Source organism: Helobdella robusta (assembly GCF_000326865.2).
Source record: "Helobdella robusta unplaced genomic scaffold HELROscaffold_9, whole genome shotgun sequence".
Lineage (NCBI taxonomy): Eukaryota > Metazoa > Annelida > Clitellata > Rhynchobdellida > Glossiphoniidae > Helobdella > Helobdella robusta.
In genome coordinates this window covers 4504717-4522491 of record NW_008705512.1, presented here as the reverse complement: position 1 = coordinate 4522491, position 17775 = coordinate 4504717, and the positions used below count along the sequence as shown (strand labels likewise).

The 17775-nt window shown below is 33.2% G+C and overlaps 1 protein-coding gene across 1 annotated transcript; it reads left to right on the top strand.

Moving 5' to 3' along the window:
- Window positions 1-6329: 6329 nt before the first annotated feature.
- Window positions 6330-11539, top strand: HELRODRAFT_71169 (hypothetical protein; the record flags this gene model as incomplete). Its single annotated transcript, XM_009032972.1, has 11 exons — window positions 6330-6412; window positions 6797-6983; window positions 7417-7517; window positions 8700-8838; window positions 9096-9311; window positions 9562-9652; window positions 9759-9868; window positions 10184-10358; window positions 10581-10750; window positions 10929-11115; window positions 11391-11539. Coding segments are annotated over 11 exons (1608 nt in total), but the record flags the coding sequence as incomplete, so codon positions are not given.
- Window positions 11540-17775: the final 6236 nt, after the last annotated feature.

Here is a 17775-nt window from a genome sequence, read left to right as displayed (position 1 = left end):
TGAGCAAGAAATCACAAATTCGTCAACAGCTGAGTGTGAAAAAGACGAAATTAACAACTCTCACACTCTTCACTACAACCTTTTGAAAAATGTTGACGAAATTAATGACAACGACGACAAAACTAACAATATCAACATCGTAAAGTGCAACAACAACGAGTTTGGCAATAACAACAACACCAGCATCAACAGCGGCAAAAACAACAACATCAGTAGCAACAACACTGTGGACGACAATGACATCAACAACAACAACGTATTAGAGCCTGTAGTTTCTCATGTCAACATCAACAGCAAAAATGGCGACATCAATAACACTAACATCGAAGATATAAATTCAATAGTTAAAGACAACAACATCAATACAAACAACAACAACATTAATAACAGCAACAACAACAGTTTTTTTAACAATACCATCACTAGTAACTGTAATGTCAACAACAACATTTCTTTGCCGTTCAATTTGAGTTTAGTAAAGCAGGAACGCATGGATGACATCAACAACAACAGCAACAACAGTTTCTTTAACAACACCATCGCTAGTAACTGTAATGTCAATAACAACATTTCTTTGCCGTTCAATTTGAGTTTTGTAAAGCAGGAACGCACTGATGACGTCAACAACAACAACAACATCAACAACAACAGCAACATCAACAACAACAACAACAACAACGACAACATAAACAACGTTTCAACAAGTTTTGTGGAGACCACAATTGTAAAAAACGAAACCACTGACCAAGACAACTTTAACGACAAGATCAATAATAATGCACCTCTTAATGATTTTGCACTGCCAGACAATAATAATAATAACAACAACAACAATAATAATAATAATAGTAATAATAAAAATAATAATAATAATGACATCAACAACATCAATGACGTCATCAACAACAACAACAACGACATAAATAAAAACCCCATCGCCAAAAACAAAAACAACAACAAAAACAACAACAACAACAAAAACAACAAAAGCAACAACTGCAAAAACAGTAGCACCAACAAGAGCAACAAAAAATTTAAAACGTCTGCTGCCTGCAACATCAAAGATGAGACCCCTGATAGCTTCAGCAACGACGAGAATGCAAATAAATTCATTGTCAATCAAACTTTACATTAGAAAAACTACCCTCTCCTTCCTTTCTCTCTCTTTTTCTCTCTCTTTCTTTCTCTCTCTCCCCTCTCTATTTATCTTAATATATACATAATGTACAATAGAAAGAATTATTATTATAGAAAATTAGCCAATAAGATTTTTTAATTTGATTGTTGTTGTTATTATTATTATTATTTGAAATCTTAAAACTACTGACTTATCAAATCAATCATAGATTGAAAGAATGAATGAATGTAGGTATAAAAGAATGATTGTACAGAATGGAAGAATGGATGAATGATTATTGTAACGAATCATATATATCTCTCACGTTCATTTTTAAAATGGCCCGTCAATGATTGAAATTTGTGAATAAAAATATATTTATGAAAAAATTCATTTTGGTTTTATTTTAAATTAATATATATCGCTCAAGTGGGTAGAAAGACGGTGTTATGGATAAGACGCCTGGTTCTGCTGTTGAAGTGACCGCATTCGACTGCAAACAGATCCCGTAATGCTCTAAGATAGAGGATGTTAACCTGGCAATGAATAAATGAAGTGGCATGTTGAATGGTAGCTGTTATCCGTCATTGAGTTAATAAAGTTCGTTATTTATAACTAATCAAGTTGTTAGTTATGCACGAATAAACAAATTTTTAGAACACCTACTCATGACAATGATTTGAATAACTCATAAAATATCAATAAATTCACAATTCATTGGAGAAATATAAGCAAGAGTACATCAAATACATTCAAGAAATGCCATTATATAACGGTATAAGATATAATCATATAAATTAGATTGAAGTAAGGTATAAATGTCCATTTATATAGATGATTCCTCCATAAATATCAGATCTATGCGTCGAAGGTTTTCAGATCTCTAAAATAAATTTAGTTATCTATGCTTTTTTGATCGCGGTGTCTTATTTTCGTTAGTCGTCTTAGCAATGGCTACTGGTCAGACTGCAGTAGTCGAGAAAGTCAGTTTTTCAAACGGCCAGGAGTGCGAATTAGTGAATGTTAGTGAATTTTATTTTATGATTAATGTTTTAAATAAATTTTTTTGGCGTTGATTTTGTCTGGATTTGGTTTAAATGATTTTTTTCCTATTTTTTTTCTCTGACTTGCTGGATGATGAACCAGGTGTATAATAATTTTTTATTTTTTAATATTTATTAATAAAAAATAAAATAAATAAATTTCTGTTTGAGTGTATATAATCAATATTTGTTTTTATTTTTTTAAAAATGTGTTTTCTAAACGACTAGGAATAAGTTTGTGTTTTTTTATAAAGCATTTGTTCTTGCCTTTGATCTTTAAAGTTTAATTCTTTGTGATTTTAATCTTACTTAATGATTTTTAAATCAATTTTATTTTATTTTTTCCATCATATTCTCTTCAGTAGTAATATTATTATTAGTAGTAGTTTAAGTTATATTGTTATTATTATAATAAATTTTTAAAATTTTCATGAAATAAATAAACATTTAAAATTAATTGAAATTATATCAGAATATGAAATATAGACTTTTTATATAATATATAAATAATTCTAGTCAATCTACTAACCAACCAACTAACCAATTAGTTAATTGAATAATCAGCCAATCAATCAAAAACCAATTAACCAACTAACCAATTTTCAAATACTTTTTTGTGATAAACTGTTTGCTGTTTAGACTTTCTTTAAGACAGTTGGCTAGAAAGTAATTGATGATAGTAAAAGATAAAAGTAAATTTAAATAGATATAATGATGTTGGTGATAATTCTACTATAATTAAAATTATGATATATTATAATAATTATGGTGTCATATGATAATAGAACTAATCACACCAAGTGAATTATATTTCTTATATTCATAATTTTGAAGTGAATATGAATTATTTTTGAAAAAAAAAAATTTATGTCACTGTAAAATAAAATACATAATTACATAGATTTAATACAGATATTTGTTTTTGTAATTACCTTATTATTATTATAATTATTATTATTAATTATTATTAATATTTATTTTTTATTATAATATTGAGAGTATGTGTTGTGTTAGGTTCTTTTCATGTTTACCCTGGCAACAGCTTGTACAAATTTTTAATGATTCTTTACTACTATTACTACTAACTACTACTACTAGTAGTAGTAGTAGTAATAATAATAATAATAATAATAATAATATTATTATTATTATTAATGATAATATTAATAATAATAATAATTTTTTGTTTTTGCTATTATAAAGATTTTCCGTTTGTGTTATGTGTGTGTGTGCGTTTGTGTGTGTGTGTGTGTGTGCGTGCGTTTGTTTGTGTGTGTGAATGTGTGCTTTAGTTACTGACTACATTGGTACATTGAAGATCTCTCCTTCCAATGTTGGAATGTTAATTACTTTGTTACAATTATAAGGGCTATTATAACTGCTGGCTGTTCAAATCTTTGTGCAACTAGTGATAATAATAATAATAATAATGTTATTATTTTCATTTATTTTTATTTTCTGATTATTTATGATAAGTAATGGTAAATAATTGTTATTATTAACAGTTATAACTTTTCAAAATCCAGAATGAATGAATGAACTGGTAATAGTAATGTACTCTGTTAATGCTAATAGACTCTTGCTCTGTGTATGTTATGATGATACAATGACATTGATGATGATGATGATGATAATGATGATGATGATGATAATACTGATAATGGTGATGGTGGTGATAATGATGATAATGGTGATGATGGTAATAAATAAATAGTAGTGGCAGCATTTTTGTAGGTTGCAATGGAACAGACTGGCCATCTAAGGAATGAGTGAGGCAATGAATGTGTTAAATAAATAAACAAACACACAAATGAATGAAGTGGATGAATATGAATGAGTAATTGAATGAATAATTGAATGAATGAATGCGCTGCATGGGTAAGTATTTGAATAAAATGTAGATGAATGATTGATTCATTCAATGAGAATACACAAATGAGTTAATAAGTGAATGATTGGATAAAAGAATGAAGTGTATTTAAGCGATTGATTGATTGAATGGATGAATGAATGAATGAATAAATGAATAAATGAATGGCTAAAGCAGTGAATGAATACATTGATGAGTAAAGGAATGAATGAAAGCTTTTCTCATTCATTAATGAATGAATGAATGAATGAAGAACTGAAGGACTGGTCAAAACACATACAGGTATTATTTATAGCAGACTTGCAGGCAAATAAATTAATTTATGGACAGTTGAACATATGAATGAATGAAAGAGTTAATGAATGAATAAACGAATGAATGAATAAACGAATGAATGAATGAATGAAAGATGAATGAATGATGAATGAATGATTTAATGAATGAATGAATGAATGAACGTATGAATAGATAAAACTGTGAATGAATGGTTATGTGAAAATTTTTCCATATTGATGGATTGATAAAGTTAATATAGGCTTGGATGATTGGATGAATGTATAGGTGAAGGAATGATGAATGAAGGAAGGAATGAATTCATGATCGAAGAAGTGAATGAAGCCATGAATAAAGCTGGAAGGATTGTATTTCTGTTAAAAAATTCAATAAAAAAGTCTAAATAAATAGCTTGAATAGCTCTAATAAAAGTAAGAATGAGCGAATCATTATCCTTGATAGATTGAATGTTAAAATGAAAGAATGAAATGGATAAAATTATTTGTTCTAATTACTGATTTGTTATTATTATCGGTAGTAAACATAATGCATGTATGCGTGCGTGTGTGTGTGTGTATGCGTGCGTGCGTGTGTGTGTGTTTGTAAGCAGAACAGGTATTGCCTTGCAGAATAAATAATTTTATGGGAGCATACAAAACGAAACGAAACGAAATACAAACATGTATACATACAAACGTACATAATCCATATCTGTAGATGGAAAATCTATATATGTGTTTATATACATACGATTGTATGGAAATGTAAAACAACACACTAACATGCAGACTTAATCATACATTGGCTCAGACAGATATATCAAACACACACCACACACACACACACACACACACACACACACCACACGCACACACTTAAACTCACACATGCACACACACTAGACTACCAACTAAGTGTACTGCATATTAATAACATTCTATAAATATCAATTGACTTAAGTTATGTGTATAGTCATGTGTTATATATATATATATATAACACATGACTATACATATATAACTTCATATTTATGTTTATGAAGTGCATGGTGCATTAAATTCATATCCTGTAGCATGCACCATATTTTAATGGGTGCATGTGTTTGTGAGTGTGTGCGCGCGCGTGTGTGTGCATGTTTGCATTTGTGCGCGTTTATGTTTGTGTTAGTAATAATGAGAATTTCGGTGTCACTATTTTATGTGGATGTCTCCTCTGTCTATATAATCAGAAAGGAGTCGGTTAACAATAGAGTGTGTGTAGTATTTTTTTTTAAAATTCATAAGTAGTTTAGTTTATATAACGTATCAGCAGGTTTTGGGTGGTCTCACACAGAAACACACACATAGAGAGAGAGAGAGAGAGAGAGAGAGAGAGAGAGAGAGAGAGAGAGAGAGACAGTCAGCCCATAGTTGGATAATTGAGAGAGGGAGAGAGAGAGAGAGAGAGAAAGAGTGTTTTCTGATTAGTTAGAAATATTAATTCTGGCTAACTGAAAATAAAGTTAATTTATTGCCATCATTTAGATGAAATGTTGTAACTATTTACAAATATTATTTTTATTTGTTATTATAAATAAATCATTTTTCTTCTTTTTAAATGTTTTTGGTGTTATTTTTGTTAGGTATTTAATGATGTTAATTACACTAATGTAAGATGTTTAATGTATTTTTTGTTCTTTGTTCAAATACACCATTAACATCATTAACCAATATATAACAGTTGTTTGCATTCCAAACAAATCCTATCTTACTCTCACTCTCTCTCTCTCTCCTCTCTCTCTCCTCTCTCTCTCTCTCTCTCTCTCGCTCTCTCTCTCTCTCTCTCTGGATCCTTCTATCTATTTATTTCTCTATTTCTCCCTCTCTCTCTTTAGAATTTTCTTTTTCTCTTATGCTCACAATTTACTTCTTTATTTTCTTTACAGCACACACACGCACGCGCACACACACGCAAACAGACATACACACGCGCGCACATACACGCGCACACACAGACATACACACACACACACACACACACACAGACAGCCCACATTGAGGAACAAGATGAAGGTAGACCTTGCTTGTTCTGCAATAAGAAATGTACTGGATTTGCACTGCACGATTGGAGGTTAGTTAGTTAGTATGGAGGGGTAGGACTGGCACTGGAGAGAACCGACCCAACAGTGGGCGGGTTTTTTATAACATTTTGAGATGCACTTTGTTAACAAGATGTGTGCATGCGTGCGTGCGTGCGTGCGTTTGTGTATGTGTGTGTGTGTGTGTGTGTGTGTGAGTGAGTGAGTGAGTGAGTGAGTGAGTGAGTGAGTGAGTGAGTGAGTGAGTGAGTGAGTGAGTGAAATGAGATGTTTATTATTTGGAATGTTAATTGTGTTTTTTTCTGGTTTTGGCTGGTATGATAGTGGATTTAGAGATACTAATGGGCGTTGTATTGTATTTTTAGTCATGACCTCCATCTCTGTATTCTATAATAAATTTTTATTGAAAACCGCAGAAACACATGTCGCAAGTGCAAATGTGCTCGGGACTGCCACGATGTCGTCATAAAATCCAGCGTCACCCTGTTTGACCGACTGGGGATGAAGTTGTGTGGAGCCCCCCAGGCCACATCTCAATCCGAACGAGATCGAGCTAATCGATTAGGATACTCGTGGATTCCATTTGGTCTTGATACATCAAAGGTTTTCTAATTCATTGATGCTCTTGTTATGCCTGGCTGTTTGTGGGTTGGGCTTGCACTGTATGTATGTGTGCTATTTATTTGCAGTTATTACTATTTATTTATCACGTCAACAAAAACACAACAACAAATCTTTCTCTAATTCTTTTCTCTCTCTTTATCTCTCTCACTTTCTATCTCTCTCTCTCTCTCTCTCTCTCTCTCTCTCTCTCTCTCTCTCTCTCTCACTATACTTATCTCTTGTTTTTCATTTACTGTATGTGTGTTCTGTACCTATGAATGTGTGTGTGTATGTATGTGTGTGTATGTATGTGTGTATATATATATATATATATATATATATATGTGTGTGTGTGTGTGTGTGTGTGTGTGTGTGTATGTATGAGTGTATGTATGTGTGTATGTATGTGGGGTGGGGATATTTTCCCAAACAGGTGAATGAATACATGCACCAACTGGACAACAACAAGATACCCCGTCTGGGCACTGATGGGGACAAGTACAGGTCCACCCAGTTAAGACAGCAACTCCCAAGGTACTTTTGAACGTGTTGCTGTGTCGTGCGCTGTTGTGGTGCGTGGTGTGTTGTTGTTTTAGGTTTTGTTGTTTTTGTGTTGTGTGATGTTTGGTAGGTTGTACTTTGTAGTAACATTAGTTGCAGCAGCAGCAGTTGCAATGGTAGTAGTAGTAGTTTACACAGTTTGCCGTGCGCCAATTTTAATAGTTGGTTTGTAATAAACTGTTCAGATTTCATGCTATTTGCTAGCTGGCTGCTTATTTTGTCTGCTGCATGTCTGTCTCAGTTTGTTTCTAATTGCTTTCAGCTGTCCTTTTTATCCTATTATTACTCACATACACTCGCAGAAACATACGCACGCACACACACGCACGCACGTATGTTTGTGTCTTTGTGCATAGATTTATTGTCGAAGGTAGCGAATTTTAAGAATGATAGATAGAGATAGAAAGAGGAGAGAGAGAGAGAGAGAGAGAGAGAGAGAGAGATAGATAGATAGATAGATAGAGAGAAATTTTTTGTTCCTCAGACAAAATTTTTTTGTTGATTTATATTGGATTGGACGCTGTGTCATTATAACTGACGAGTGTGGAATGTATGCTGATGCTGCTACTTATTGCTTGCATTGAAGATGTGGAAAAGTCACGAATAACAATTTTTAGCGCTAGATGGCTAACTTTGTTTACTTGTTTGTTTGCTTAGTTGTTCGTTCGTTCATTCGTTCGTTTGTTCATTCATTCGTTTGTTGTTGTTGTTGGTGTTGTTGTTTTATTTTGACGAGATGTTATTTTGATGTTGTTTGATAATGAATGATGTTGCAGTTATTGGAGAGATGTATTTTCTTGTTTATTTTGTGTGCACTTGAATGAATGATCAACTGATGTATTAGATTCCTATTTGGTGTCATCATTTTCATCATCTTACTTTGTTCTCTCTATATTCGTCATTATCTTCTTGAAAATAATCTGCCATCTTCACCATCATCTTCTCCGTCATCCTTATCTTCATCACCACCATCATGTCATTGTTTTGCTATCATTTTCGTTATCACGATATAAAATAAAGAGAAACAGATCACACCGTTAAAACTAAATGAGTTTTTTAAAATGATTTTTATCTCTTTTTTTTTATTTATATACTGATTATCGTCATGATCTTCATCATCATTGTCACCGTCATCACCACAACCATCACCACCAGGCAAGACTTCTCACAGTTATACTGCCGCCAGTTGAACGCCCCGACCACGACAGCCATGCAGAAGCAGAGTTTTGAGGAGTTCGTGGCCACTCGATCGGCCACCATAGATGTCGCCAGTGTCAAGGTCAACCACAACGGCGTCAAGGTTAGGTCGTTCATTGTTCTCCATCTTATTGCAAATAATGAAAAAGTTGGTCTCCATATTTAGGAGAATAAACTCAATAAATATTAGCGCTGAGTTGTCGGTGATTTCATTCATCCACAAATTAATTTTTCCTTCTTACTATCAATCTAACCGTCACTCCATCCATCCACCATTTCACCCATCCATCAATCCACTAATCACTTAACTCAATTAATCCATCCTTCCATTTCTTCACCACCACCATCACACAGACATGTCACCAATGTGATGGGGAGTTGCAAAATGGTGACCTGACAGTCGAAGCCACCAAGTACATGGGTGGACTCGCGTGGCACGTCGCTTGCTTTACGTGCTCGACGTGCGAGGAGCTACTCGTCGACATGTGCTACTGCAGCAAGGATGGCGTCCTCTACTGCCAGAGACACTATGCCGAACTTTTCAGGCCTAGGTGTGCCGCTTGTGATGAGGTTCGTCGGTCGGTTGGTCGGTTGGTTGGTTGGTCGGTTGGTTGAGTTGGTTGTCTGATCGATTGGCAGGTTGATTGGCTGATTGATAGTATACTTTTTTTTTATTTGTTGCATTTCAAATTTAATGCATACATATATCCAGCTCTTTCTCTCTCTTTCTCTCTCTCTCTCCCCCATTTATTCATTCATTAATTCATTCATTTATTTTATTCATCCATTCATTCATTGATCTATCTCTCCATCCATCCAGCTGATCTTCTCTGGGGAGTATACAAAAGCTATGGACCAGGATTGGCACAATGGTCATTTTGCCTGTTTCAACTGCGATCTCAATCTCACTGGTCATTATTATTAATAATAATAATATTATTATTATTGTTATTATAATTATATTATAATAACGATAATTATAATAATTATTATTATTTGTATTGCTATGATAAATAGGCCATAGATATGTGTTGAGAGATGAACACCCCTACTGCATTGAGTGTTACGAGAGGTTGTACGCCCATGTCTGCAATGAATGCAAGCATGTCATTGGAACTGATTCTAAGGTTGGCTGGCTGGTTGGTTGGTTGGCTGGTCGGTCGGTTGGTTGACTGGCTGGCTGGTTGGTTGGTTGGTTGACTGGCTGGTTGGTTGATTGACTGGCTGGTTGGTTGGTTGACTGGCTGGTTGGTTGGTTGGCTGGTTGGTTGCTTGGTTGGTTAACCATTAGTTTGGTTGTTTTGTTGATTTGTGTTAAATATGATTGGTGGTTAAGTTTTGTCTGTATGTAACTGTAACTTACTCAGTCACTCATTCTCATGCACTTAAATCACTCATACACTCACTCTCTCACTAATTCATCCACTCACTTTCTCACTCAGGATCTCTCCTACAAGGACGCCCATTGGCATGAGAAGTGCTTCAAATGTTGCGACTGCCATCTATCCCTCGTTGAGAAGCCATTCGCCACTACCAACAACAAGCTCTACTGCGCCGACTGCCATGACAACAATTTTGCCGCCAAATGTGATCAGTGCGGGAAGGCTTTCAAATCCGGTTGGTTGGTTGGATGATCGATTTAGGGATTGAAGGATTGATTGATTGATTGATTGATCGATCGATCGATTGATCGATTGATTGATCGATTGATTGATTGATTGATTGATTGATTGATTGATTGATTGATTGATTGATTGATTGATTGATTGATTGATTGATTGATTGATTGATTAATTGATTAATTGATTAATTGATTGATGGATTGATTGACAAACACAGGCATGAAGAAATACGACTACAACGACAAACAATACCACATGGAATGTTTCTGCTGCAATGAATGCAAGCAGCCAATAGCAGATCAGAGTTTCGTGCCCCGCAACCAGACCATCGTCTGTGTGCCCTGCTACGAAAAGCATCATGCACAGCGCTGTTTCAAATGCAAAGCAGTACGTCGTCGTCGTTGCTGTGCATGAACTTTTGAATGTTTTTTCGTCATGGAGAGAGAGAGAGAGAAAGAGAGAGAGAGAGAGAGAGAGAGAGAGAGAGAATATAAAGGCGAGCGTGAGGGATAAATTACAAAATACAAATTAAACAAAACAAACCTCTACTACAATAAACATCCAGTCAATCAGCAAAGGCGGAGTGGCCTACAAAGACAACACGTATCACAAGGAGTGTTTCGTGTGCGAAGGCTGCAGTAAGGTGCTCTCTGGCTTGAAATTCGTCACGAAGGATGAACTGCCATTCTGCGCCGAGTGCTTCAACGAGAAGTTTGCTAAGAAGTGCCATGAGTGTAGCAAGCCCATATCTGGTTGGTTGGCTGGCTGGCTGGCTGGCTGGTTGGTTGATTGACTTATTGATTGGTTGATTGATTGGTTGATTGAATGGTTGGTTGACTGGTTGGTTGGATAATTGATTGGCTGGTCGGTTGATTGATTGGTTAATTGATTGGTTGGTTGGTTGTATGACTGGTTGGTTGATTGATTTGATTGACTGACTGGTTAGTTTATAACACTAACACCCACAGACACACACACACACAAACACATTCACACATACACAACACACACACACGCTTAAACACAGGAACATCTGGAAACACGAAGTACGTAACATTTGAGGATCGTCAGTGGCACAGTGACTGCTTCAAATGCAGCATGTGTCGCACATCCCTAGTCGGACAGGGGTTCGTTCTCGACGGGGACGCCATCTTGTGCGGATCGTGTATCAAGTAAATTAGTGAATTAGACAGGAGGCTACTTCTTTAGTGCTTATTTTACGAAAGAAAGATAAATAGTTGAAAAAAGAATTATTTGCTGTTAAAAAGACATTTAAATCTTCTAATGGATGAAATTTTCGAATTTGTTTTGTTTAAATTTTAAAATTTCAAATATTCCTTTGTTCATTAATTTATAAAATATAAAGTTTTGCTTTGTTTTTATTGTTTTAAGATGCTTTTTTGAAGAGGAAAACTGTTTTTAAGGACGTTCTATAGATTTGAATTTTGAGTAATTTTAAACGATGGTGGTGTTTCTTAATCATTTTAATTGTACATTTTATTTTATACAAACACGCACACTTACACACACACGCACACACACACACACGCACGCACACACACAGATATAAACACACACAAAGCATTTATCGGGAGAATACACATATGCATACACACACACACAGTGTTTTTGTATGACACACTTTATACTTGTATGTTAATCACCATTCTTATGTATGTGTGTACGTGTGTTTGTGTGTATGTGTATTTCTGTATATGTGTGTTTGCATACATTTATAAGTTTGTTCAGTTTTAAAAATGTATACATATTAATGCCAAATAAATAAACACTGAGTAATTAATTGCTTGTATTTAACGTTATATTTATATAATTAATATTATTGTTATTAATGTTTATTTAATTATTTATATATTTAATTTTTGTAAAATAATTAAAAATGATTGTATGGGTCTTCCAGTCTTTAAGTAATCATCCATTTTTACTCGCTATAAATACTTCGAATATTATTATTGTTTTTCATATAAAATACCTTAAAATGATTGTATTACGTTTGTTTTCTGTCTCTATGTTTGTTTCTGTATGTTTTTTTTTGTATTTATTGGTAAGTTTGTTTTTGTATACATGTGTTGTCTATGTGTGTGTGTGGTTATATGTGAGCTTTTTGTATGAATTTTTTAAATGTATTTGTATGTTTGTGTGCATGTGCATGTGTGTGTGTGTTTGCTTGTTTGCATTTTAACACTGACTTCATTCCTTTTTACGCGTGTGGTTGTGTGTGCGCGCGTGCGTGTATGTGTGTATGATTTATTTTTACACATGAAACACATCTCTTATAAACTATGGTCCATTTTGTTTTTATCTATATTTGGAATTTTTGAATGTTCTATATATTTTTTTTATGATCTATGTATGTATGTATGTATTTGTGTACTTGCATATGTGTGTGTGTGTATTTGTGCGTGTGTGTGTGTGTGTGTGTGTGAATGTTTGTGTATGTGTGCTTTTGGATCATATTGTTTATATGTGAAGTGTTCTTCACAAATTAATGCATGTTCGCGTTTTATTACTTACATACATACATACATACATACATACACATACATACATACATACATACATACATACATACATACATACATACATACATACATACATACATACATACATACATACATACATACATACATACATACATACATACATACATACATACATACATACATACATACATACATACATACATACATACATACATACATACATACATACTCACTGACATACATGCACTTATACATAAAAACAAAAAAAATCATACACATACATACAGTGTATGTTTTAAGTTCATTTTTAATTGTTTGTCAATGCTTTTGAATTCTAATAACATTTAGTGCAATGCCATATTTCGATTTCTATTTAGATCTAGTTAACTAGGCGAGTGTATGTGTGTTTGTGTGTGTTTGTTTGTGTGTGCATGTGTGCGTGTGTGTGTGTGTGTGTGTCAGTGTGTCAATTTTATAAAACAAAGAAGCATTATTAGCTTATTAAATATATATATATATATATATATATATATATATATATATATATATATATATATATATATATATTTAAATAATAATTGAATCATGGTTTTAAATGGCTTTTTGTTTTTTTTTTGTAAGTTTATTATTTTTTTTTTTCATCAATTTAATCAAATGTTCTAAATATAAGATTTGATTGATTTTCTGTCATTTTACGTTGGAATAAGTTGGGATTGACTTTTTTTGCGTTTCAGTTTTTGACTTGTTTAATAGCGTAAAAATTATTGTTAATTGTAATATGTAGTTGTATAGAAATAAATATTAACCTTTGGTTGTTAAGAAATATCTCAACGCCAGTGTTGGTGGGATTGTTGTGTGTGTGTGTGTGTGTGTGTCTGCGTGTCTGTGTGTGTGTGTGTGTGTGTGTCTGCGTGTCTGTGTGTGTGTGTGTGTGTGTTTATATATATAGTGTGTACATATATTATCCAATTGTCTTTTTTAATTAGTTAATAATGAACAACCATTTTTTTCTCCATCGCTAACCGATATGTATTATTATTTTTAAACGTCATTCCTTGATGACTAGCTAATTAACTAACTAACCGTTAATGTATATTAATAATAACATTAATAACATTAATAATAATAATATTAGTTATAATACTTAAAATAATATTTATAATAATAATAATAACGAAAATTTTTCGTCGGTTTCGTCTAGTTGTCAAGATTCTTCTAGCGTTTAATACAATGTAAATGTTTCTCTCATGTACCATTTTTTTCTAATGATGAATTTTGATTTGTCGTCTACGGACGTTTACACTGATTACTGTTACTTAAAATTATTTTGAATAATAATTATAATAATAATTATTGTTATTATTATTATTATTGTTATTGTTATGGTTATTATTAGTTAATTAAATGTTATGATTCCATCATTATTATTCCGTATTCTTCTTAATAACCGTTTGCAAAGCCGTTATCACTATACTGCCACTACTACATTATTACTACTTTTACTGTTGCTACTATCGCTGCTACCTTTACTACAACTACTTTTACTACTGCTGCTTCTACTACTGCTAATCCGTCTAACCCTAGCCCTACTGTACTTACCACTGACGAGACCACTACTGCTACTACTACTACTACTACTACTACTACTACTACTACTACTACTACTACTACTACTACTACTACTACTACTACTACTACTACTACTGCTACTGCTACTGCTACTGCTACTGCTACTACTACTGCTACTACTGCTACTGCTACTACTACTACTACTTCTACTACTACTACTACTACCAATTTTTCTTGAGTTTTAATTTCATTTGTGAATAAAACTCATACATTTTTTTTTCAAAATTTTTTTATTTTGAAAAAAAATTTTCATTTTATCTGACTGAGGTTTATAGTTTTTAGTATGATTAGTAAATTTCCTCTTAGTTGATGTAGTGGTTGTAGCAGCAGTAGTAGTAGTAGTTGTTGTAGCAGCAGCAGTAGTAGTAGTAGTTAGAAGTCGTAGTAGTAGAAGTAGTATAGGTAATAGTAGTAGTAGTGGTAGTTATGTTATAGCATGTTACTTAATTTTTCTACTGTTTCGGGTAATAATTGAGGGAGAATTGTTATAAATAAATAATAATAATGAGTGTTTTTATTATTACTATTAATTATTATTATTATTTGGTTGTTTATTTAATAAATATTTTCAATTGTATATGAGATAAATTTTTTATTATGATCACAATAATAATAATTATTTAAAAAAATATTATTAACCCATTTTAAATATATAATTTTTTTCATATTAAACCTCCTGCAACTTTTTAACATCGTTGAATTTTTTGCCACATAGTCACACATTCACACACACACCACACACACATATACGCATACACGTACAAACACACACACACACATACGTACACATGTACTTATACACTCACATGCTTGCATATACACACGCGAACGTACATACATCTCACACAAACATATTTACAACACACACATTCACGCACACACATTTGCAAACATACAGACAGACAAATACACGTACACATACAAGCCCGCGTACACACACACTCACACAAACACACACATACATACACATCCTAGAATTTACTAGCTAACTAGATAGATAGAATTGACCATTTAATTATATAGCCGTTAAATTTTTTACCATTATATATCTTTACAACCTTATTCGTTTTTTTCCATATAATAAAATCAGTATTTTAAAGAAATCCGTCTTTGTTTTTTTTTAATTTTATGTGAAAAAGTTAATAAATGAAAGATAATTTAGTAACAAAATAAATTTAAATATGCCAACAAATTCATTCATCGATTCGTTAGAATAGACTGTTCAGGATTATACCTATAAAAATCTGTTGGTTAGGCCCAGACAAAGATAAGTATGGATGACGACGACGATGAAGATGGTGATTAAGGTGATTGGGTACGTAATAACGATACGAGACGATATATTTTATTTGCTTGAAAACAAAATTATGAAGTGTGTTGGGGTTATCGAGTAAGTTATAGAATAGATCACAGCCACCTTGTAGAATGTTAACGGAGTAATCGATCGGGATATAATGTTAATTAAATGAAATTTAAAAGTCAAATTGAAACAGAAATTCAACAGAATGTCCTCGAAAAAATGAAATTAATTATGGCTCCTGACGTCATGAATGATGATGACGTGGAAGAAAATGATGATGACAAAGATAATGATGAAAAAGATAATAATGTATGATGACGTGATGATGACGAAGACGATAAATTTAAATGGATACACAACTACATGCAAATAGGTCAAGTATAGACTCGATTGAACTTTTATATAATTTCACGAACGTCGGAGCACTAAGCGCTATATAAATAATAAAAATGTTTATTAAAAACAAGCGCTATACAAATAATGAATTTTTTTAAAAGAGCGATTTCTACGTACGCATGGTGGCACGCTCGTAAAGTGAAATCTATTTATCTCTGGAGAGGTTTTTTGGTTTATATATCTAAGTTTTATATTGTGGTTTTTATTTGTTCGTTCGTTCGTTCGTTTGTTCGTTCGTCTAACCTTTGGTGTGCCTGTCACTGCTTTGCCTTGCGTTATGTAAATTAAATGTTCGTTCAGTAGTGTAGATGAAAAATGTTTGAAATCAGCACTACTACCCTACCTTGCAATCAAACCAGAGATTTTCGCATTACTAGTTCATCATCATCATTTTTTCATCATCGTCATCATCACCACCACCACCATCATCACCATCATCATCACCACCATCATCACCATCATCATCATCATCACCATCATCTCTACCGGAAGCAGACAACATAAATGGTATCAGGAAATTGAAAATTTAATTGCCCTTATATATTTATTTATCGAGCGTGTCTTGCAGGATTAAATGAAAATGTAATTTAAGTTAATTATCTTCTGGCGGTTGGTTGATTGGTTGGTTGGTAGTTGGTAGGTAAGTAGGTGGGTGGATGGGTAGGTAGGTAGGTAGGCTTTAATTATGAGCTTCTTTCTTTAAGAACGGATTATTATCATTTTATTATAACAATTATTTATTTTTATTAATGAGTTAATATGACGATGGTTTTGTAAGTGGAGTGATTAACAGACGGTGCTTGGTTATATGCATGGACAGGATGTACTGGATGAATAAACAGGACATAATCTTCTTTCAATGATCATTTGTCTTTCCATAACTTTTCCCATATCGAGAGCGTGAATATTGATCTGGACTGGAGCTGAACTACTGTTTGTGTTGCTGCTGCTGCTGCTGACTTGAACGTTCGCTTTTGCCTCGTCGCCATTTCTTCAAATGCGCACATCACACCGGCGTACATTCATGAAAATGTTAATGCGTACACACACACACGCACACGCGCGCTCACACATTCCAGCGTAAAATTGCTCATAATTACGTATTAATGCGCACAAATACAGAGAAATATGCGTAAAAAAACTTTTTAATGCGTATGCGAGTATCATGGCTTGAAACAAAATTTATAATCTACGTGTCAGATTTTGCAGCTGCGTTTGTAGGGGAACGATGAAAAATCCTTAGACGACATTGGCACTGGAGACAGTTACAAACATCAACACAAAGAAGAACATATGTACAAAAACGCTCAGAAAAAAAGAGTAAAGAAGAGAAAGAGAGACAGAAAGAAAGAGAGACAGAAAAAAAGATTAAAGAAGAGAAAGAAAGACAGAAAGAAAGAGAGAGAGAAAAAAAGAGAAAATGAGAAAGCATGAGAAAATTACGCAGTGTACGGGCATGGTCATTTGTTAAATTCGCACACTCATCTTAGGTAATAACGATGAGACCGCGAAAACGCAATACATTCACATCTCACATAAACTTACATGTACATGCAAAAATATAAATATAATACTAAGAAGACAAC